Here is a 21329-nt window from a genome sequence, read left to right as displayed (position 1 = left end):
AAAACAAAATATAATTTATGTACTGCTTATTTTTGACTTACAATTTAATAGTAACTGACTACAATAAAGTTATATAGGGACGTCAAAAATAATAATGCTATAATAAAATATATTATTTCTAAATATACATTATTAGTAATATATTAACATCAATAGTTATTATTATTTATGAACAACTTGAACCTTTATTTATTTATACTTTGAACTATTTGGGAACTCAGTTACACAAATCCTCAGATTGTCCATGTCTTATTCAATCTGACAATGACTAACAGTGTAGTAGTGAACTAGAGCTCTACGAATTTTTCAGATTGTGGTGTATTTCAAAAACCTTTGAGAACATACAGAAGGACGGGAATTTTGGCTGAAACTACACAACATTAGAGAGAACAGACCAACGGATGATGCTACACTGGCTGTCGGAAATATCTGTGATGTAAAATAGATTACAGCAGCGAGGACAAGTGTCTGACGGTGTATTAGAAACACTTGAAGATAATGGCCCTCATATTTAAAGATGAACTGAACACCATGAAAAGAACGATGCAACAGACACTCCCAAACTGTCAATCTCAAAGAATGCACAATGTATTAGAGTGCATCTTAAAACCAGAACTAAATACAATCCTTCTGATGTCAGGATATTGCCATGTGGTCACTAAGGTATTCTGAGGGGTTGCTAGGGTAGACACTTTCTAACCAAGGTAAAAAAAATTATATGAGTCTAAGATATATATATTTTTTAAATCATCAAACATGCAAAGTCATAATTTCAATTGCTTACCTCTTTATAATGAGATACATTTAAAGGGGTCATATCATGCGATTAAAATTTTTCCTTTCTCTTTTTCCTTCTCTTTGGAGTGTTACAAGCCCTTGGTGCATGAAGAAGATCTGTGAAGCTGCAAAAACTAAAGACTCAAATCCAAAGAGATATTCTTTATCAAAGTTCAGACTCGGCCACGCACCCCTAAAACGGCTCGTTCAAACACGCCCCCACATGTCTATGTCACTATGTGGAAATATTTGCGTAATGCCACCCAAATGTTCACGCAAAGAAAGAAAGTGTGGTTTCAGTAACCACAGTTAGTGTTAAAGCAGCCATGTCAGGGAGATGCTGTGTGTATCTAGAAGAAAGGAAAAGCACTTTATTTGGCTTTCGAAAGTAGATGCATTTAGGAATCTTTAAGATTACTTACAACAGAACAGTAACACATTTTATGGACGACCGTTTTGTGAACCTAGGAGAGGAGCATGTCAACATATTCTGTTACACCAAATACACAAAATTATGATCTTTAAAAAAGCATTATATGACCCCTTTAATATCCATACTACAAAGATATAGGAAAAAATACATGCACATTTTTAATTGGTTCAAATCTCTAACTTTAAGTATGTGCAGTAGTAAAAGGGATGCAGTCATTTCATATCAGCAATCAATCAATCTCTGGTTCTTCACAAGTTATTGAGTGTACAGCATTCGGTTGAGAGCCCATGTAATGATTGACTTCACATAAAATAAGACTGTTGTTCACATCAGCGATTCTCAAGCCCAGCAGGCTAAAGATGCAGATTGATTGCACAGAAAGGCTAACGTAGAGATGCAGAACTTCATCAGATTACAGTCTGAACTAAAAACATATTATATTCACAAGTTCACACAGTTCAAACAGTCCCACTAAAGCATTCAAACAACAGGTAGTTCTTAAACCAACTCTCAAACAGTCAGTTTCCTATCAGAGCCATTTCTCTGCAAACACACCCATCCGTTTATTTAGGCTACACTTCACTTCCTCGGGTCCCCCAGTGCACAAAAGCTGTTGTGCACAGGGTCTGATCTAGGCCACAATAAGTGGATGTGTGAAATGAATGGTTTTTCATATCTGAATACTGAGCATATCATTTATATAGAGAAACACCAAAATTTACCAAACATCATAAAATGTGTCTATACACACACACACACAGTACATATGATTTCATATATATCATCATATTATTGCTTTTACTGCATTTTATTAAAAAATTACAGCCTCTGTGAACATAACTTATTTCTAAAGAAGTTATGACTTCTTTCAACAAGACTTCTTAAAAAAAAAAAAAATTGTAAATCTTACTAAGGTCAAACTTTTTAACTGTAGTGGATATTCAGCTCGTTACTTTAATTTAGCCAAAATGAATAAGTAATGCAAACCATAGTTTTTCTGACCCCTTTCCCCAAAAAATATATTTTGAAAAATGTAGCTGACTAAAAACACAGATTTTCTGCCATGCAAACAGTACAATATAGACAGGCAATAATGCAATCCTTCGAAATACCCATTGTTTTTACTCGCCTCTTCTTTTGGAAAACACCTTAAAAATAATTAGTCACATGACAAAATAAATGCATATCATTGATGTTACACTATGAAACAATCACAGACACAAAGACTTTTCAACAATCCTTTTAACTGTGTGATGGAGGCAGTTTCCTTGCCATTCATGCAAACATCACATAGTTTTTACAATCATCAGCGTAACACAATGGCACCAGGAAACCAGATAACACCACAGAAAGCAATTCAGGAAACGGGATCGTGATTGGACAGTAAGGACTCCAGGGCAGGTCAACATCTCAAATAGACTCTTTGACCACAGACACTGATTGTACACTGAAGAATCTGCCCCGTTACATCATGAATCATCCTCATGTCCAACATTCAGGAAGTCGGTGCAGTTTTAAAGCTAAACAACTCAGGAATCTGAGGCAGCCGGCCTGAGATGGACTCCTTCTCTGACTTCCTTGAAAACTCCCAAAGGAAGTGCTCCTTGTGTTATTTTGTGATGTCCCACCCAGTCCTGAAGAACCATATCTTTGCTCTTCCCCACCCAAAACATGAACTAATCTCCAGCGGCCAAGAAGCATCCTTTTCCTTCATTGCATTATGAATGACAGGCCATGAACTTGACACTTCTTGAGGGAATTGAGAGACAACTGCATTTACAGTTTTTCATAAATAGTTTTTGCTTGAATCTCAAATGAGAATTATTATTTTTTTTTTCACACCAGATTTAAATTGCACGTTTTGGCAAATGTGTTGAAAAGAGCAAATATAATTGTTTCCAATTTACACAATGCCTAAATGCACATGGCTTACTGATTAAAACTAAAGAGTGAAACTGTCATACTCTCTGCAATTCCTCGATCATTTGAGCCATGATTTTATAGAAATATATACTTAGATTTTGCCTCAAATTCCCAATTTGCAGTCAAATTGTCAATGACTGTCACATGTTTTAAAACAAAAAACACAGGTTTTTGCTGGTGGTGCCTTCATTCTCCTGTTTATAGCATATTAGCACCCTGCAGGGCAACATTAGGACCATAAAATTAGTACAGATGTTATTTCTCACCAATAACGACTCTCAGATGTTTCAATCTTGTCAGCACGTCCTTCTTGGGGTCCAGCACTTTCTGTGTCGATTTCCTGACATCTCCATGAGTTTTTTTAGAGAACATACCGAGATGTTTTGAGGAGCTAATGATAATCTTCCGTTAAGTCCCTCAAACATGGAAAGGGTTGTCAGATTTACGGCTCGAAAGGTGTTATGGGTTGTAAGGAAGCTTGAGGAAATAGAGGTGAGGCGTGCATTTTTGCAGAGGAGGTCAAACAAAAGAAAAAAGCAGCAAGCCCTCCTCTGTGTGTGTGTGTCTAGTGAACTACACACCTCTCTGAAGATCTGAAAACATGGCGGAGGACGCGACATGAAAAACAGCATAATCGAGGCCAGAGACATTCAACGCTCAGACGTCATCCAAAGCACAATCACCCATAGACCAATCACACATGAGGATCCACAGGACAGGAGAAATAGTTCACATTCATAAACAATATGTATTAATGTTTATTTATTTATTTATTTTGAGTGACAATAGATGATTGCACTTAATATCTGACAATAAAATGTATAAGACATTTCTAAACTGTTATAATGAGGTCTGTTTCTTACATATTTTCTTTAGTGTTATGTTTTTTTTATATCTATGCGAAAATGATATACCGTTTTCTATTGTTCATCGTATGTCATCCTTTGTTCTCTTTTATAATGTTTTTACAACTTTTGAACACTATTGTGCATGTGATTTTGAATATAACATATGCTTTACATTATTTTATGAAATAACGAATTTAACCTTTTTATTATTATTTTATTTATTATTATTATTATTATTTTGTCGACATTTGCAAGTAAAATGCATGAATGAGTGAATATATATATATATATATATATATATATATATATATATATATATATATATATATATATATATATATATATAGAAATAGTTCACATTCATAAACAATATGTATTATTATTTTTGTTTTGTTTTTTTGAGTGAGGAAAAATTTGCAATATATATTGTCTTCATCTGTTTTATACAGTCTAAGCTTACACCTTTATTTTGTGTTACATATTCTATTGATAATAAATTAATGAAAGGAACAAAAAACTGACAGAAAAAAAATACAAATATAAGAGGGTTATTTCATAATGTTTGGAGATTGTGAATTATTATGCATTGTACAATTATCTGAAAATGAAATTGAGTGAACAACAACAACAACTCTGTTCCAAGATAAATAAAACAATAATACATGTATACGTTTAATTACTACACTAACGAAAACAACACAATCATTTCACCCATTCGACAATAGATTTATACAGCCTGTTTTTATAGTCGTAAACACGCTCGCCATTGGACGAGTGACGATGGGGAACTGTAGTTCTTTACTCAACTAAAAACAATGGTACCCTAAATATCCGTGTCACCATAAAAACTACAAACCCCAGAGTGCTAAAAAAGCGCACATAACGCGCCAGTGTCCCTACCTTTCAGAAAGTAGCATGGCTTATTAAATTAAAACAGGAGGGTTTTTGGGGGGTTACAAAAATATGAAAACAGGTAAAGCGATTTAATATGCAAGAGCCCTCCGTTTTGATTTAATCATATCTGGACTAAACGATAGCGGATGGTCATTTGCAGGATTTGAACGTTTGTTAGCATGATACATCTAGATGTTTATGTAACTGTTTTGTTTTTAGCAATAACATCAAGCTAACAAACACATCAGCTCACAAAAGAGAGCGAGTAATTAAAGGTGACAAGTAACTTAGTTCAGTAGTTTTTACTACTCCCGGTAGTCTTAGTTAAAAAAAAAATAAAAAAAAGACGGAATGCCAGTGCACTCGAGAGAAAAGAAGGAGAGCAACCATGAAGAGATGGAGGTGGATTTCGCAGAGCAAGAAGGGAGCAGCTCAGAAGACGAGGATACAGAGAGCTCTTCTGTCTCTGAAGATGGGGAAAGTTCAGGTGAGAAGCAGGCTTTTGATTTTCTCTGTGTAACGTTAGATGTGTAGGAACAGATGGATACATGTAAAAATGCATTGCAATTAAACCTGCAATTCAACAAGAACCATGAATACTCGAAAATTGAAATAGAAAATATGCCGATAAATTGTTTCACCCTCATGCCATCAAAAATGTAGATTACTTTGTTTCTTCGTCTGAGCAGATTTGGAGAAATTTAGCATTAGGCCACTTGTTAACTATTGGATCCTCTGCAGTGAATGGGTGCCATCAGAATGAGAGGAAACATCGCAAGTAATCCACACGACTCCAGTCCATCAATTAATATCTTGTGAAGTGAAAAGCTTACACACACACGCATATATAGATATTAAACAGTCCTTTCTGGTCAAAATATAAAAACAAAGCAATAATCCATTAGTAATGAACTTTTCTCTTCTGATTCAGACAAGATTACATGCAACGGTTTGAATAAAAAAAAAAAATTCTTATGATGGAGCCTTTTGCTTAATAATATGTTAGACATATGGATTACTTGTGAATTATTCTGATGTTTTTTTATGTGCTGTTTGGACTCTCATTCTGATGGCACACATTCACTGCAAAGGTTACATTAGTGAGCAAGTGATGCAATGCTAATTTTTTCCAAATATGTTCGTTCAGATGAAGAAACAAACTCATCTACATCTTAAATGTCCTTTGAACTTTTAGGGCCATGCAGCCTAATGTTCAGCAATCCACATTTTGAGTTGTCTGCTGGTTTTTTTCCACATAACAGAGAGCACATGGGAAACGCAGCATATAAATAACGATAAAGGTCTTACAAGAAATCATTTTTTACAATAGTTGGGCAAAGAAAGAATCAATCTTTTTATTTCAGAAATGGACGATGAGGATTGTGAAAGGAGAAGGATGGAATGCTTAGACGAAATGACTAACCTAGAAAAACAGTTCACTGACCTCAAAGACCAGTATGTACCATCCTCTTGTTTGTATTGAATCCGTGCATGAATTCATGTTTTTTACAAGTGCATAATTATTTTTATTTTTTTTCCATTGGTCACTAAGTGTGCATGCTTTCCTTAGGTTATATAAAGAGAGACTGAGTCAAGTTGATGCCAAACTTCAGGAAGTGATGTCGGGAAAGGCACCAGAGTACCTGGAACCCCTTGCTAATCTTCAGGAGAACATGCAGATTAGAACTAAAGTTGCAGGTCGGTCTTCTGTCCAAACTGAACACGGGAGTATTTATCTTTGAAACTGTGCATTTTGGTGCATTACGTCATTGTTGAAACAATACATTCATGCATAGGTATCTACAGAGAATTGTGCTTGGAATCGGTGAAGAATAAATACGACTGTGAGACCCAAGCAGCGTTCCAGCACTGGGAGGTGAGCTTTACAGATGTAATCCACTATTACCTAAACAATGGTGCATGTCTGAAACGTCTCGCTAAGTCATCATAACAGAGCCATAGAGGATTATTTATATTGTTTGAGCTAACAGCACCAAAAGCCTGCCAGCTACCACATTAAAAGCATGCATCTATTTAAACAAACTTTTCAAAATTAAATACAATTCTAATTTGGTTCATTTGATCTCTTCTAGAGTGAAAAACTGTTATTATTTGATACGGTTCAAAGTGAACTAGAGGAGAAGATCAGACGCTTGGAGGAAGACCGTCACAGCATAGATATTACCTCGGGTACTGGAATTGTGAATACAGTCACAAATAATATCGTTTTTTGGTTTTATTTATACAATCTTTGTCATATATTTACCTTACAGAGCTCTGGAACGATGAGTTGCAATCAAGAAAAAATAAGAAGAAAGATCCCTTCAGTCCAGAGAAAAAGAAAAAGCCTGTTGTTGTGTCAGATATCCTTAACTACAACCAGCCGTACATGCCTATAATCAAAAATGTTTTTGGAATTTGCTGGAAAAGTGTATAATTTGTGAGTTTCTTAACATGTGCACGCCCATTTATAGTTTACATGCTGCAAGACCTGGATATACTGGAAGACTGGACTGCTATCAGAAAGGTTAGACTGTCAAAAACATAACACTTTTTATATGAAACCATATTTATTGAGAAGCAAATTATGTATTTTGTTAATATCGTGTAGGCCATGGCAACATTAGGACCTCACAGAGTAAAGACTGATGGTAAGAGCATATCTACTGCACTACAGTTTAAAAGTTTGTGGACATAGTAAAAAAAAGTCATCTGTTGTAGAATTTCCCTTTTAGTATAGTGACCTTGAACAAATGTGTCTAAGTCCCTTTTGCTCTGGGCAGCTTCCTAGAGTTTTGGTGCATAATGACTCCCTCCTAAGTGGTTACCTATTAACACATTCCAGTTAAATATAGACACATCATGTTTGTATTGTTACCGCGGTTATACTAGCTTATGCTATAGGTGTTTTATTATGTAACATTTAAGCTGTTACATTACTAACAGCAGAACTTTTGTTGTAGTTTCTTCAAAGGGTGACAAACACCAGCACAATGCCCGCTCAGAAGACGGACGCTTGTTTTACGACGGGGAATGGTACAGCCGTGGACAAGCCATATGTATCGACAAGAAAGACGAGTATCCTACGAGGTGAGGGATCCAGAATGACCGAGCTCATATTGATTATTTTGCAGCACTTTTTGTGAGTTCTGTTTCTCCCGTCTTCTGTTTCAAACAGCGCCGTAATAACTACAATCAATCACGATGAAGTCTGGTTTAAGCGAGTCGATGGGAGCAAGTCAAAACTCTACATCTCACAGCTTCAGAAAGGCAAATACACCATCAAATATGCCTGATCTACCTGAGATCTGATCAGATGTCGGGATGCCAGTCTGACATGTTTAATAGTGCCATTTTATGTACAGTGTATCATGATATAAACACCTTTTTGATGTTTAAAAACAGATATGTTGGTGTATTGTCTGTCATTTGAAATGTAAGGAAAGTTTGTTATTTTATTGTATATTCAGTGCAATGCAATTAGTAAGATTAGACAAAAATGTAGTGTAATTGCTACCATGAAATGTGGGACTTTTGTATTTTTATGACTGGCTTCATTACTCATTTTAATTCAACTCAGTGGTGTTTGAACCCAATTCTAATGTGTAGGTCATTTGTAATGCCATGTCTGGCTCCCACAAATGGTTTTCTATTTTTTTTTGTTTACATATCTGCCTCATCACTATCTTCAGATACAAATGATATGCCACAATTTGCATTTTGCTTGTGAGGCATCTTCTATGAAATAAAGATATTTGATATTTTTAGGAGTGAGTAGCTCTTCAAACAGCTGTTTACTGTTCAAGATGTGATCTTGCTGCTCTATTTACAGTCTAAACAAGCCATACATGTGGTGAATACTTTATATAATTCACTGTAATGTGCTTTGGTTCAGTGTTGTCATGTGGGGTTACAGCACCACCCTTTGGTTTCTTTGTTGTGCTGTTCCTGTTGTTTTTTTTTATGCCTTTTTTCTTGATTTATCCATACTTTTGAAAAATCTGTTGAATGTTTTTTTTTTTTTTAGTTATGAATTACATTGAACAGACTTTCAAAATACAGCATTTTGATATCATAAAGCCTTGTTGTCCTTTATGAGTGACACAATTCCATATGTCTAATTAGAATAGAAATATCATGGGTTTTTAAAAAAAAAAAAGCTTTAATCTTTTCAAAACTAATTTAGTTAGTGGAACGATAGTATTATAATTAACTAATGTTTGCCAGAGCATTAAAAATTGTTCACCCCAAAATGAAAATGTAGTCACCCTCTGGCCATCCAAGGTGGAGATGTGTTTGTTTCTTCATCAGAACAGATTCGGATAAATTTTGCATTCCATCAATTGCTCACCAATGGGTCCCCTGCAGTGATTGGGTGCCGTCAGAATGAGAGTCCAAACAGCTGATAAAATCCCAAATAAATAATACAAAAATTATTTAAAACATATTTAAATAATTGATATGTCCTGAGTTGTGTTCTACTATTTGTTAGTCTTATTATGAATAATCACTATTATATGAACTGTAGGTTTACTTAAATATTTATTTACTCATTTTCATCCTGAAGGGAACATTCAGATACATTCAGTTTGATGATGCTGTCATTTTAATACAACGCAATAATTATCCTGTTGCTAAATGTTGCAATCAATGCTGTATTAGAGTAAATCCTCTCATGACTGCTTTTGGGTACTATCTTATAATTCTGAATGTAAAATTCAGATGCTTGATATTAACACTTTTCCAATAATGTGCATACATTAATTCACAGAGAGAAACACTAGGTTAAAGGGATAGTTCTCCCAAAAATGAAAAAATTGGTTACTCACATTCTTCAAAATATCTGCTTTTGTGTGCAGCAGAAAAGGGTTTGGAAAACCTTGGGTGAGTAAATGATAAAACATTTGTAATATTTAGATAAACTATCCCTTTAAACAGACAACCAAAGATAACATTCAAGTGTGTAATTAATAGATGGACACATAGACATGACCACGAAGAAAAAAACTGCATGAAAATACATAGTCCTTCACTAAAATGCACTTTTATGGTCAGAAAACATGCAGCATGTATACGTGTGTAAAAGCAAATGTACTGCATTAAAACTGAATTTTGTGTTACAAATAAATATCCACTGCCATTCATTTCATGGACAGTTTTCAACAAAGACTTATGTGCAGCCTTTGTTTCAATGAATATCACAGTAAATAGTCTTTAACGGAAGTTTTGAGATCACAGTTCAATCAAAATCATGTTAAACAGATACAACCTTATTGATGCCCAAACTAATGTTCTAATCAAATAATAACAGACATGAAAAAGGGAACAAAGGTGTGTTCTAACTCTAATGCTTTAAAATAAATGAATCAATAGCACATACTTTAAGGGTAGAGGATGTATAATATGTTCTCTCTGAAGGACAGACCTTCTATAAACACATGACATTAGTGTACACGAATATACAATAAACCAACCATCCTCCAGTGTAAATGTCCTCATAAAGCTGAGTCTGTGTTATATTTCGGTTTATAAAATCTTTGCAAAAGAAAGAGAGATGCAAGGTCCATACAGTGCGGCCTGTACTGTAACATGATGAACAGCAGGGCTGGGGTTTCTGAGCCGTCGTTCTACTATGCATGTTGTGAAGCAGTCTTGACCATTTTTTCATTCCCGTCTTGCCATTTCCACAAGCAGTCCCAGCTGAAACCTCTCCATGGTAAGCCCAATGCAGAGGACAGGTGCAGAAAGCCTCAGACTGCTCACGCAAATTTCTTCTTGGTTGCAGTGAAACGCTCCATGTACTGAAGAAAATAAGATTGAAGCTAGTCATTATATGAATATGCAAGAAAGAAAATCACATTTAAGAGTATTTAGCTAATTTATGCTATGGGTCAAACATTTGGAAAATGCAAAACAAATGTTGTTTTTGAAATGTGATCTTGCTCACCACAGCTGCATTTGTTTCATTACAAATACAGCAAAACCAGTAATATTGTGAAATATCTTTACAATTTAAAATAGCTGTTTTCTATTGTTAAAATCTAAAATGTAATTTATTCCTGGAATGCAAAGCAGTCTTCAGTGTCACATGATCTTTCAGAAATCATTCTAATATGTTGATTTGGTGCTCAAGAAACATTTCTTTTAATTATCAGCGTGTTGAAAGCATTTTTCTGCTTAATATTTTTTGTGGAAACTGTGATAGACTAAGATAGTGTAAACATAAACGATCTGCTCATTTTTGGGAAATTAAACCGGTACTTACAACATGATTGTCATCAAATCTTTGATGTGGAAAATCTAATTCTTAAAGCTTTCAATTGATGTCAATGAAAATAAGCAGAATTGCTTTTGAAAAGAGGATATAAATAGATTTAACTAGGTTATAAGATTGAAATTTCACTCATATGTGAATCAAATAAGAGAGGTCGTATTGAATTTGATATTTGTAGAATCACTTGGCCCTGTTTACACTTGGAAGTAAGATCTGTTTTAACTGGGTTCGAAATGTTTTGAGATTAAATCAAACTACATTCAGAATCAACAACACACAATCAGCAAGTGTAAACACTAATTTGTCTTAAAAATAACTTTCAATTACGCCTTAAACAGTAAAATGTTCTTATATCAATACTGGATTATATTTGGGGAAATTATATTTGAGGGTTTTTTTTGTTGTCTTTTTTTAATCTCAGGTGTAAATGTGTCAAGTGCGATACAAGAATAAATCCGAGTTGAACTGAATTTCTCAAAGCAGAGCTAGTATTATCTCTTCCTGGATTTTCCTGCTTCTTGATTTTGGGGGACTTGACTTTGTTTCAAAAACAAATCATTAGATCAGTTCTGTTTTACATTCAAACTTAAACCATGGTATTTTCCATCTTGGAAAAACATGTGATTTTTATAGAAGAGGATGAGACACAAAACTGAGTGTTAAGACTGCACATGGAATATAACCTGAAAAACTAGACTTGTTTTTCTTATGTCTTCTTATAAAAGACTTTATTTAAAGCTATAATTAAAGCTATAATTGAAGGCTAAACTGACTCAAACTTACCTTGTCGTATCCTTCTAGGTCACGCATCTTTTTAACTTCAAACAGGTTGCCCTCCAGAGACAGCAAGGACACCTGGGAGTCTGTGAGGATGGAGACAGGGATAGAGACGAGCTCCAGACAGTTCTCCTCCAGCCGTAAAACCTTTAGTCTGGGCGCACGGGACACCTCTGGAGACACTGTTGAAATCTGAAGCACAGCACAAAAACTCACCCTGACACTCCTTTATCAAGACGTGACATTTCCCAAATGCAATAAACAAAGAAAAAAAAAACCTCACCTGGTTTTGATTGAGGTTGATTTCAATGGCTTGCAGTTCGGCCACTTCTGCAGGAACCACCTGGATCTTATTCTTGGACAGGTCCAGGACATCGAGCTGGCGAAGGGTGCCGAGTCCACTGGGAAACTCCTTGAAGTGATTCCCAGAAAGGCTCAAGGTGCGCAAGGACTTCAGCTGACCCACCGATGAAGGAAGCTGCTTCAACTGGTTCCCATTTAAAATAAGAGTCTCCAGCTTCTTGAGTTTCCCGATGTCATTTGGTAGACAGGCTACACACGTTTACATTAACATTAATGGAGTGCTTAAGAGTTCACATAGCAGAATACAGGCTGCTCTGCAATAAAATGATTTACTATGTAGACAATACAGTAAGAAATATTTTATAAGCAGCAAATCGACATATTAGAATGTTTTCTGAAGGATATGAGGCCTAGAGTAATGAGTTCTGAAAATCCAGCTTTGCATTACAGGAACAAATTACATTTTAAATTATATTTTAATATATGAAAGTGTTATTTTAACTGGAATGATATTTCACAGTATTACTGTTTTTACTCTGTTCTTGATCAAATAATCGCAGCTTTGATAAGCATAAGACAACATTTTTAATTCATCAAAAATTTTAATTATTCCAAATTTTCGGAATATTATTTATACATTATATTTTGAAATGTATATTATAATCGCACATATTTAATTCTACACACACACACACACACACACACATATTTATCTCATTGTTCGTCTGATAAATTTGGGATTACCCATTTCACATACAACGATGTTAGCCAATCACAACAGAGGTAATTTACATACAAAAGAAAATTAGCAAAACGAGCCTATTTAATTCTAAGGGAAAAAATAAAGTGAAAAACACTATAAAATTATGTATTGATTGCAAAAAAAAAAAATGTAAATACAAAAAAATAAAATTAAAAGAGTAGAATAATAACACTTACTCAGTTTATTGCTGCTTATGGTGAGACTCTTGAGCTGCTGGAAACCTCCTATAAATACTGGAAGCACCTCAATTTTATTGTTGGACAGATCAACTGTCCGCAGGTTTCCGGTGAGTTTCTGCAGCTCCTCTGGGAACTACACGAACAAAGACACGTGAGCTGTCAATAATCCAGGAGGACATCGCTGCTAAATGCATTTGTGAGGTGAATATGATTACGACAAGCCTATTAGCACCTCTGTCAACCCCTTTCCGGTCAGCTGAAAGACTCCAGTCTTCTGAGATGTTTCCAAATGAGCTTTGAGCGCACTGTTCCCCATTTACAGGATCTGGCTGCTGCAAATGCTGTCGAATTTGATATCAGGAAATCCACTGGAAGACTGGAATAAAGTTAAATAAAGAAAATAAAGTTAGCTAGACCCTTAAATTAACCAAGGTTATTGTATAGTAACATTATTTAAAGAGATAGTTCACCCAAAAAAGAAAAAATGCGGTCATTTACTCACTCACAAGTTGTTCCAAACCTGTATGATTTGAAACACAAAAGAAGATATTTTGAAAAATGCTGGTAACCAAACAGTAGCTGGTAGCCTTTGATACAACATGAGGATAAGTTAAAAAAATATATATATATATATATTTTTTTTTGGGGGGGGGTGAACTCTCCCTTTCACTTTTGCCGTTGTTAGATTAACACAAATACGGTTTCTATAAAATATAATTTTATGTGTTATGAAAAATAGCAGCTTAAACACGCTTTAGCACTAAGAGATACACATTTATTAGATTCATTCACTGATCCAAATTATTTAATTCTCATTCACAAATTATTTAGTTAAAAACCTACTTGAACATTTAAGCTAAAATCTTATATTTAAAACAGTTGCTACCATAGTAAATCTATGGTAAATAATACAATCCAGATGGCAATAACGTAATTTCTGAGCTGAACAAACACATATAACATTGAATAAACTTTCAGCGCAAAGTCTAATTAGCAACGAGCTGTCATAAACCTGAACATGCGCGACTAAAAACCACGTTAAACATGATTTCACAGTAACATTTACCTTTGCCAGTTAGCTCGACTAGCTATCTGTAAATCCACAGTTTGACAATGTGTACAGCAGGAAAAGTTTACAGAATCACGCCGGCGGCTAACGTTACAGCTAAATAACCTTCATTAAGCGCTTAAAGAGTAACTGTTAATTAAATGTTGTCGGATCTAAGGTGGTGATCAAATAATGATCTAAGGAACTTTGTCCATCTCCAGGATGATGTTTGTTTATGTAGAAACAGTCATGATTAAAGCTCCTGCATGTAATTGTACCTCCCCTCCGCTAGGCGACGGTAATAGACAATGTATATTTCGTTTCATGTTCTGTATGTCGCCACTTAGTGGCTTGGCTGTGAAAGGGCTTCATTTTACATCACTCATTTACTGCATGTGACTTCTACATTAAAATTAAATAACTTATAAAACTCTTATTATTACCACCAGAGTTCCAATTTATCCACTCCAGCTTACATTTTACATCATGCACTGAGTTAAAAAAAAACAGCAGTGTTGCAGATTAAATTAATTAAATTAATTAGCTACTTTTGGTTGATTTTTTGTTTGATATTTCAGAAAGCAAACTTAAAAAACTAACTATCAAACTTAAACTAACAGGACTCACAATGGAAAAAACAACAACAACATGGGATTTGTGCATTATATTTAAAAATGATATGACACTAAATTATGGCATATTCAGAACAGCTTGAGTTATGTTCTTTTTGGATGACTGTGGTGGCAAGATGATTTCTTGTAGTAGTAACAATAACTAATATTGTTGACAGACTCTGTTACTATGGTGAATGTTTGAAGTGGCTGCTCAGTGTCGAGTGCCAGAGACCACATCCACATCATGACATATATGTGGTAAAAGATGCAATTGTTGCTATTTAGTTACTTTATCATATAATGACTTCCCACCATAGACTGTATACGTTTTCCACCCTTGTTTTTATACAGTCTATGTTTCCACCTTACTTTTCAACGTGGAAGAAAGCCGTTTTCTGGGAATGTGCTAAATTTCCGGTTCATTATACACTGTAAGGAAAGAACGAGAAGAATAAAATAGTAGCAAACGGTAAAACTGTTTGCTCTACAAACCAGTGTGGTTATAATTTAGAGATTATATGTTAAAATAATATGGTAAGAAACACCAGTTTGCAATATCAATCAGCTAAACGAGCTGTTTTTGTGCAACTAAAAAAAAATAGTTGGTAGCGGATGAGACAGGAAGACACAGAAGACACAGACACATTACATTTACAAATGGCTGCACTCACTCTCATTGGAAAAATAAGGTGGATACCTTCTCTCTTCTACTGAGGCGTTTGCATAACCAAAAAAAAAAAAAAAATCATATCATTTTTAAACATATTTTATTAGTTGGGCGATGTTTTTTATTGAATTCTTTATTTAGTTTTTTTCACCAAAACCAATTATTATTTAAACATTTAAGGAAAAAAAGTTTGAAATAACTATAATTCAGAAGTGAAGATAACAACATCAAGACATCGGTTTGTTATAGAGAGTGCACAATAAAGATCAGCGATAGATAAGTGTTATGCTTCATAAATTGTATTGTCAAAACATGTTTAAATATTTTATTAATATTCAATACACAAGTATAATAAGTGTCTGCTAAATTCATAAATGCAAATAATTCATACAAATTTAATTCTGGGACTATTTTGTTTGCAAAATAACTTAAAATCAGTTAAAGGTCTCAGCTTCATTGGAACAAATAACTAAGTTCATACTAACATATAAGTAATTTTAGGAGGTTTTGGCCCACGCACAGGTACAGCCCACTATTACTCTCTCAAAAGTCACCCTGAAACACTTTGTGTCCTCCGTATCCCGTTTCAGCACCAGGATGTCCTGATAAATAGGCAAAGAGTTCAGTCTCATATCCATGCCACTGGGAAAGGTACAATATTCTGAATTGCACTGGGCTTCAAAGATGACCTGAGGTATTCTGTGTGGTGAAATCTTTGGTCTGAAAGTAAAGAAAACAAGAAGCTCATTTCTCTGAGGCAAAACCCACAGAACTAACCAAGACCTGCTTCACTTGATGTTTCCCACTGACGTCGCACGGCCTGCTGTATCATAAAAATGCTTATATAGTAGCCACTACAGCTAACTTCAGGTTAACCTCACAAACATAGCAATAAATCTTCCTGATCCATGATCACACTTAGTGTTATTATTTTCATTGACAGTAAGCACTAAGCAGAAATCAACATCCTTCGATCCTCTGCAACTCCTATTCTTAGTACTTTTTGATTAACTTCAGAGATTGGTGAATGTTTCATTTGTTTCTGTGCCTTTGCAACTCACATCCAGGTCCATGCAGATAGCGAGCGGTTGTGGATGTTGCCATTTCCCTCCGCATCCGTATCCGGAGAGGCATTGAAGTCACTGGAAATCATCAAACTAGTGTCACATATTTTTTTCGGCCCTTGTTTTGCAAATGTGAGGTTCGCCAGTACACATCCCAGCAAAACCTGAAAGAAAGATCATTACATCTTATTATATTCCACTAAAATATATTGATTCAGGCCTCTTCTTGTCACAACGTACAACATTAAGATTTTACTCTTTAGTAAAGAAAGCAGATAGTGTTAGCGTATCTATTAGTTAAACTACTGCAAAATATCTTTGAACGTTTTGGTCATCTCACCATGTATTTAGCGTTGAAGAAGCTCAGAAACATCTTTAATGCCCTCTTCTTAATCTCTTGCAGTGTGAAAATGTTTCTTGTTCACCTCATCTATTTATGCAATGCTTTATCGTGATTGCATAGATAAAATGGCCTACCTCTGACCTGGATTCCTTCATCAGATCATTTGATAGGTGATTGCTTCTATGTTCAGACCTACATTTTTCCTCTCATTGCCAGTAATTTGAGCTACGGATTAAAGATCAGTCTATGTTGGCATTGTTGCAGATCCATGTGACCGAATTTTGGTTGGGAGAAAATGATGAATTGTAATAATCAGGCATTTTGGGTGAGTTATCAAGATTTTGGATTCTGTTCAATGTATTATTATTTTTTTTCACATTTCGAAAACTCTATTTGGTCGTGTCTTTCCTGATTAGGGTTTTGAGATTCATTTAGAAACTTTTATTAATCACTCCTGGCATTGATTTAATGGCAGTCAATATGATGAAAAAACGGCTTTGAAACAATTTTCACTAACAAATTGATAGTAAATGTCATAAATCTGTAATAAAGACTGAAAACATTAACACAAGTAACACACTGGAAATTAAGCATCAAGTAGAAAGACTGAAATAGTATTTTCTTTTATAATGTGCAATTATGTTTGTTTTATTTACAACTTATTTACAACTTGCAAGATAATCTTAAAAATATAAGAATTAGTGTTTTTAATTATGAGAATTTTCATTCCTCATGGTCATGGTATAATGTGTGGTATAATTAAATGAATATTAACTGGTCTCCGTTATGTTGATGAAGGCTACAGTAATCCTAATGTGCCAAATAAATGAATGTATTTTTTCTTATCAAAAATGAACATGCATTTCCTGCTTTCTAACTTATTGATAAAGCACAAAAGACAAGCATATATTACATTTTGGATGCTTGTATTCTACCACGGTTTGTTGGTTTGCACCCACTAGACAGTCAGGAAGACCACCTTGGTGAACCAACTTCACCAGAAACACTTTGTTGGTTGTTTTTTAAAGGCATAGTTCAACCAAAGTTGAAAATTCTGTCATCATTTACTCACCCTCATTGTTTATAACCTGCTCTTTATTAATGCTGGGTTGTTTCAACCCAAATTTGGGTCAAATATGGACTTACCCAATGGTTGGGTTAAATTTTTGCGTTTAATTGAACTTAAAAAGAAGCTATTTTGAACCACACTGCATAACCAAGAAAAAATGTTTTTTTTAAACAATGAAAAAATGGGACATGTTCAGAGAACATTCAGAAATAATGTTTTCATAACTTAGGAATCTTAGCAAAACGTTCTTTGAGGATATTTTTGTTAGCTGGGAACCTGGACATGGAATTTGGAATATTTAACTATTGCATGATCAGTTGCACACTTTGCATCACATGCACATTGTTGAGGCTTGGTTTGCAATCTCCACAAAATATTATTTTTTTTTATAAGGGAAAGAGCAGAATGTAATTGTAATAAAGCGTTTATTTGATAGTTACCTGATTGTAAAACATTACTTTTATTCACTGTCTATACATTATTCTCATTTGATTCAAACCATTACTGAACCAAAACAATGCCAAAAACTATTCATGAATGAATACTCCAGTATCGACAAATATTTGTGACTGCTTGAATAAGTGGAAACAATGCAAAAAAACAAAACGAAACAAAACAAAACAATGCACTCTTTATGAAACACATGCTAAATATCAATAAAAAAGTTGATTATCTAAAGTGATTGACTCTCATTAAGCTATTTGCCATCTCAAGAGTCTCTCGGGAAATTCCACCATGTCAAAAGTGTCAATGCAGATGTTAAATCATGCTTATTCTTATATAGACGTTGTGGCTGGTATATACGGATGCGTGAGATCTTATCCTAACATCAAAGCAAGAAGTGCTCTTGATAGATTGTTTCATTGATACAGAGTCTATCTGCGGTGAGATCAGTGGCATCTGAGAGCTACAGTGCAAACCGGCCTATTTTCACCACCCACATAACCGTTCACATTTGGTTGCAAACACAGCTCTTTTTTTGGTCGGTAGTCTGAATATGGTTTATTAGTTTCGTTTTTTTTTCTCTCTTTTATTATGTATAAACTTATTATTCATAATGTAAGTTTATTTGGAAAAGCATGTCTTAAAAACAACTTCATTCAATTTCAACTTCATTCAACTTCAACACTTACTTCAAAAATGCTTCATTTTGGAATAATAAAGCAGCCTTTCAAAAATGATGAAACCACATTTTGCAAAGTTGACAATTGATCAGCATGAGTGTGTGACGTCTATTAATGGGCAGTTTGTCCATGGTTGCCCTGTGGCTTAACCCAGTGTTATGTCACCGTTATGCCTTTCTTTGATGTGGTCGGCTCCCAATGCGGGAATCCTCTCTTTGTAGGTTTTTTTGACCCGTTTTCAAACTGACTGATGACAAACCAATTACACAGCGAGCGGAAGCTGCTCAGCAAATCACTGACCTCATTTTACCATTCTGCTTTTGATGAAAGGAAAATATAGCAAAGATCTTTTGTGACACATCAGTCGGCCCTGTATTGTGTAATTTCACCACAATAAAATACATTATTAAGATTTCACTTACTGAATGGTTAAAGAAAACCATGACCACTGTGATGAAATAAGAATATTACTAATTGCTTGGGGGGAAAGCCTTAGAGCTGCTTATGCATTTTAGATTAACTTCATCATTGCCTTAATTTAAAGAAATATGAAACTTATGGTTCTCCCAAGTTTGGGATTGATAAGTTGGCAATGTTAAATTAAATATTAGTTACAAATAATAGCAGTGCTGGTTCTGTAACTCAAAAAATACATTAAAATAAAGATTATAATATGATTCATAATAAGCCTTCAGTAGTAAAAATCCAGAGTAGGATTTGGAAATAATCTCACAAGTGATCAAATTGTGATAATGACGTAACTATCGTGGAAATTTAGGTTTGAGATTTCAGTTCTTTTTAAGATTCTCCAGATGTGTGGTCTTATGTGGGTCACTACAAAAGCCCCTGTTCCTGGACGATGAGTGAATGAAATCCTTTTCGTGATTAAGTAAGAAGGAGATCTAAGATTTTAGGACCTTCTTTGATACTCCAGGAAGTAGGTCAGAGGCCTGTGTCACATTTTAAACGGGTTTTGGCAACATTCAGGGTTTAGTGGTCTAAAAAAATGAATCATATTATTTTTAAAAGGCTTATTTCATCCAAAAATTCTGTCATGTTGATTCAAACCTGTAAGTTTTTTTTTTTTTTTTTGTGGAACATATAGTCTATTTTTTGTTTATACAATGAATGTCAGTGGGGTCCAATATTGTTCAGATCCCAGTTTTCTTCAAAATATGTTCTTTTGAAATAAGTAAAAGAGTTTTGAAACAACATGACATAATTTTCTTCATTTTGGTGAACTGTCCCTTTAAGTATTTTTAAATCATAAAACAAAGTATATATTGCTTATAGGTTTACAACAGAGAATATCCTTTATTGATTTTCACAACAAGAACACTTTTAAAATGCATGTATTTAAAGCTGTCATACTGTTTTGGGGGATTACTTTGATTGGATTACTGTCATTTGCATGTGCATCGCCCTCAATTCTGAGTCATGAAAATGTGCCCCTGCCTTTCCACCACAATGCTTAGAAAAATCAGTGAAAGAGAGGGTAAGACCACAACTGCTCTGCAACTGACGCAATCGTTAACCAGCACCGGTGGGAAACTGTGCATCGCTGAGATGCAAGCCATTACAGACACTGGGGCGGAAGTCTCAATGTCGATATGACTTTTTGCAAACTGTGTCAATCGAGGTCGCGGGCATTAACAGAAGGCAACTTGAGAGCTGACATATAGTGGACAGAATCACAACCAGAAAGAACTTTATTCACCATACTAATATATTCCTTCTGATCTGAGTGCATATGGGACGGCTGTCAGTGAAAGTAGGTTATGTTAGGATATAATGGTTGCTATGCTGAAAAAAACTATATTATGTGGGCACAACATATATTTAGACACTTCAAAAACACAAAATGCATGAACTTCTTTGCATTAGATAACGAACTATCGAAACAAATGGCATTTATGTGGAATAAAAAGACTTACTAAATATTTTACTAAAAGAAAAATAAATTCAAAAAGTATTAGGACTCTTTTTGGCTGTGAAACGTTAGTGGAATGTGTCCAGATTAAATCAATAACTTCTATAGATTCAATAGCCAAATTTTTTTTGGAAGGTCGCTTCACCCATGGGACAATCAATCAATCAATAAAAATACTAATTATGCCTTTCTGTCACACAATAAATACTTTTTCCCTCATAATTGTCAGAACTGAATTGAACTCTGAGATAAAAAAGTTATGAACTGTGAGAGATAAACTCTTCTGGGAAGAAAAGTCT

General features: G+C 34.6%; 4 protein-coding genes across 7 annotated transcripts in view; 1 reads left to right on the top strand and 3 right to left on the bottom strand.

The window, feature by feature from the left end:
• LOC113060801 (ral GTPase-activating protein subunit alpha-1-like) overlaps positions 1-3746 on the bottom strand; it is a 34367-nt gene extending 30621 nt beyond the window's left edge. The window contains 1 exon segment of the mRNA XM_026230002.1: positions 3400-3746. Coding sequence (XP_026085787.1) covers positions 3400-3505 — 106 coding nt within the window. The 5' untranslated portion in view covers positions 3506-3746.
• A 1108-nt stretch (positions 3747-4854) lies between these two features.
• LOC113060800 (breast cancer metastasis-suppressor 1-like protein-A) lies at positions 4855-8645 on the top strand. 2 transcript variants are annotated; one of them, XM_026230000.1, is made up of 10 exons: positions 4855-5362; positions 6240-6330; positions 6428-6573; positions 6672-6751; positions 6969-7065; positions 7149-7238; positions 7338-7402; positions 7487-7526; positions 7839-7965; positions 8054-8645. In XM_026230000.1, exons 1-10 carry the CDS (start codon positions 5227-5229, stop codon positions 8169-8171), a joined length of 990 nt encoding a protein of 329 aa, XP_026085785.1. In that variant the 5' UTR covers positions 4855-5226; the 3' UTR covers positions 8172-8645. The 2 variants fall into 2 exon arrangements, with proteins under 2 accessions (XP_026085785.1, XP_026085786.1); XM_026230001.1 differs by having other exon boundaries at positions 5227-5362; positions 6446-6573.
• A 753-nt stretch (positions 8646-9398) lies between these two features.
• On the bottom strand, positions 9399-14504 carry LOC113060798 (leucine-rich repeat-containing protein 57). Of its 3 annotated transcripts, none has more exons than XM_026229994.1 (7): positions 14238-14504; positions 13674-13691; positions 13404-13547; positions 13169-13304; positions 12210-12478; positions 11933-12118; positions 9399-10676 (listed from the first exon to the last, which is right to left on the bottom strand). In XM_026229994.1, the coding sequence occupies exons 3-7, from the start codon at positions 13485-13487 to the stop codon at positions 10635-10637; spliced, it is 717 nt and encodes a 238-aa protein (XP_026085779.1). In that variant the 5' UTR covers positions 13488-13547; positions 13674-13691; positions 14238-14504; the 3' UTR covers positions 9399-10634. The 3 variants fall into 3 exon arrangements, with proteins under 3 accessions (XP_026085779.1, XP_026085781.1, XP_026085780.1); XM_026229996.1 differs by having other exon boundaries at positions 13678-13691; XM_026229995.1 differs by lacking the exon at positions 13674-13691.
• Positions 14505-15997: 1493 nt separating this feature from the next.
• On the bottom strand, positions 15998-16937 carry LOC113060799 (interleukin-17A-like). Its single transcript, XM_026229999.1, has 3 exons — positions 16905-16937; positions 16562-16728; positions 15998-16220 (listed from the first exon to the last, which is right to left on the bottom strand). The coding sequence occupies exons 1-3, from the start codon at positions 16935-16937 to the stop codon at positions 15998-16000; spliced, it is 423 nt and encodes a 140-aa protein (XP_026085784.1).
• Positions 16938-21329: the final 4392 nt, after the last annotated feature.

This window comes from Carassius auratus, chromosome 42 (assembly GCF_003368295.1).
Source record: "Carassius auratus strain Wakin chromosome 42, ASM336829v1, whole genome shotgun sequence".
In the NCBI taxonomy this organism is placed as follows: domain Eukaryota; kingdom Metazoa; phylum Chordata; class Actinopteri; order Cypriniformes; family Cyprinidae; genus Carassius; species Carassius auratus.
The sequence above is the reverse complement of the archived record's forward strand: the minus strand, read 5'-3'. Positions and strand labels throughout refer to the sequence as shown.

What these genes read in the sequence shown, in the direction of transcription:
- LOC113060800 (XM_026230000.1), top strand. Translation starts at nt 5,227, where the DNA reads ATGCCAGTGCACTCGAGAGAAAAGAAGGAGAGCAACCATGAAGAGATG. An exon ending in TGAAGATGGGGAAAGTTCAG is followed by an intron (nt 5,363 to 6,239) that starts GTGAGAAGCAGG and finishes TTTTTATTTCAG; the next exon opens with AAATGGACGATGAGGATTGT. An exon ending in GATTAGAACTAAAGTTGCAG is followed by an intron (nt 6,574 to 6,671) that starts GTCGGTCTTCTG and finishes ATTCATGCATAG; the next exon opens with GTATCTACAGAGAATTGTGC.
- LOC113060798 (XM_026229994.1), bottom strand. Translation starts at nt 13,487, where the DNA reads ATGGGGAACAGTGCGCTCAAAGCTCATTTGGAAACATCTCAGAAGACT. An exon ending in TCAACCTCAATCAAAACCAG is followed by an intron (nt 12,119 to 12,209) that starts GTGAGGTTTTTT and finishes GCTGTGCTTCAG; the next exon opens with ATTTCAACAGTGTCTCCAGA. An exon ending in ACCTAGAAGGATACGACAAG is followed by an intron (nt 10,677 to 11,932) that starts GTAAGTTTGAGT and finishes TATTTTCTTCAG; the next exon opens with TACATGGAGCGTTTCACTGC.
- LOC113060799 (XM_026229999.1), bottom strand. Translation starts at nt 16,937, where the DNA reads ATGTTTCTGAGCTTCTTCAACGCTAAATACATG. An exon ending in TCTTCAACGCTAAATACATG is followed by an intron (nt 16,729 to 16,904) that starts GTGAGATGACCA and finishes TCTTTCTTTCAG; the next exon opens with GTTTTGCTGGGATGTGTACT. An exon ending in CTATCTGCATGGACCTGGAT is followed by an intron (nt 16,221 to 16,561) that starts GTGAGTTGCAAA and finishes CTTTACTTTCAG; the next exon opens with ACCAAAGATTTCACCACACA.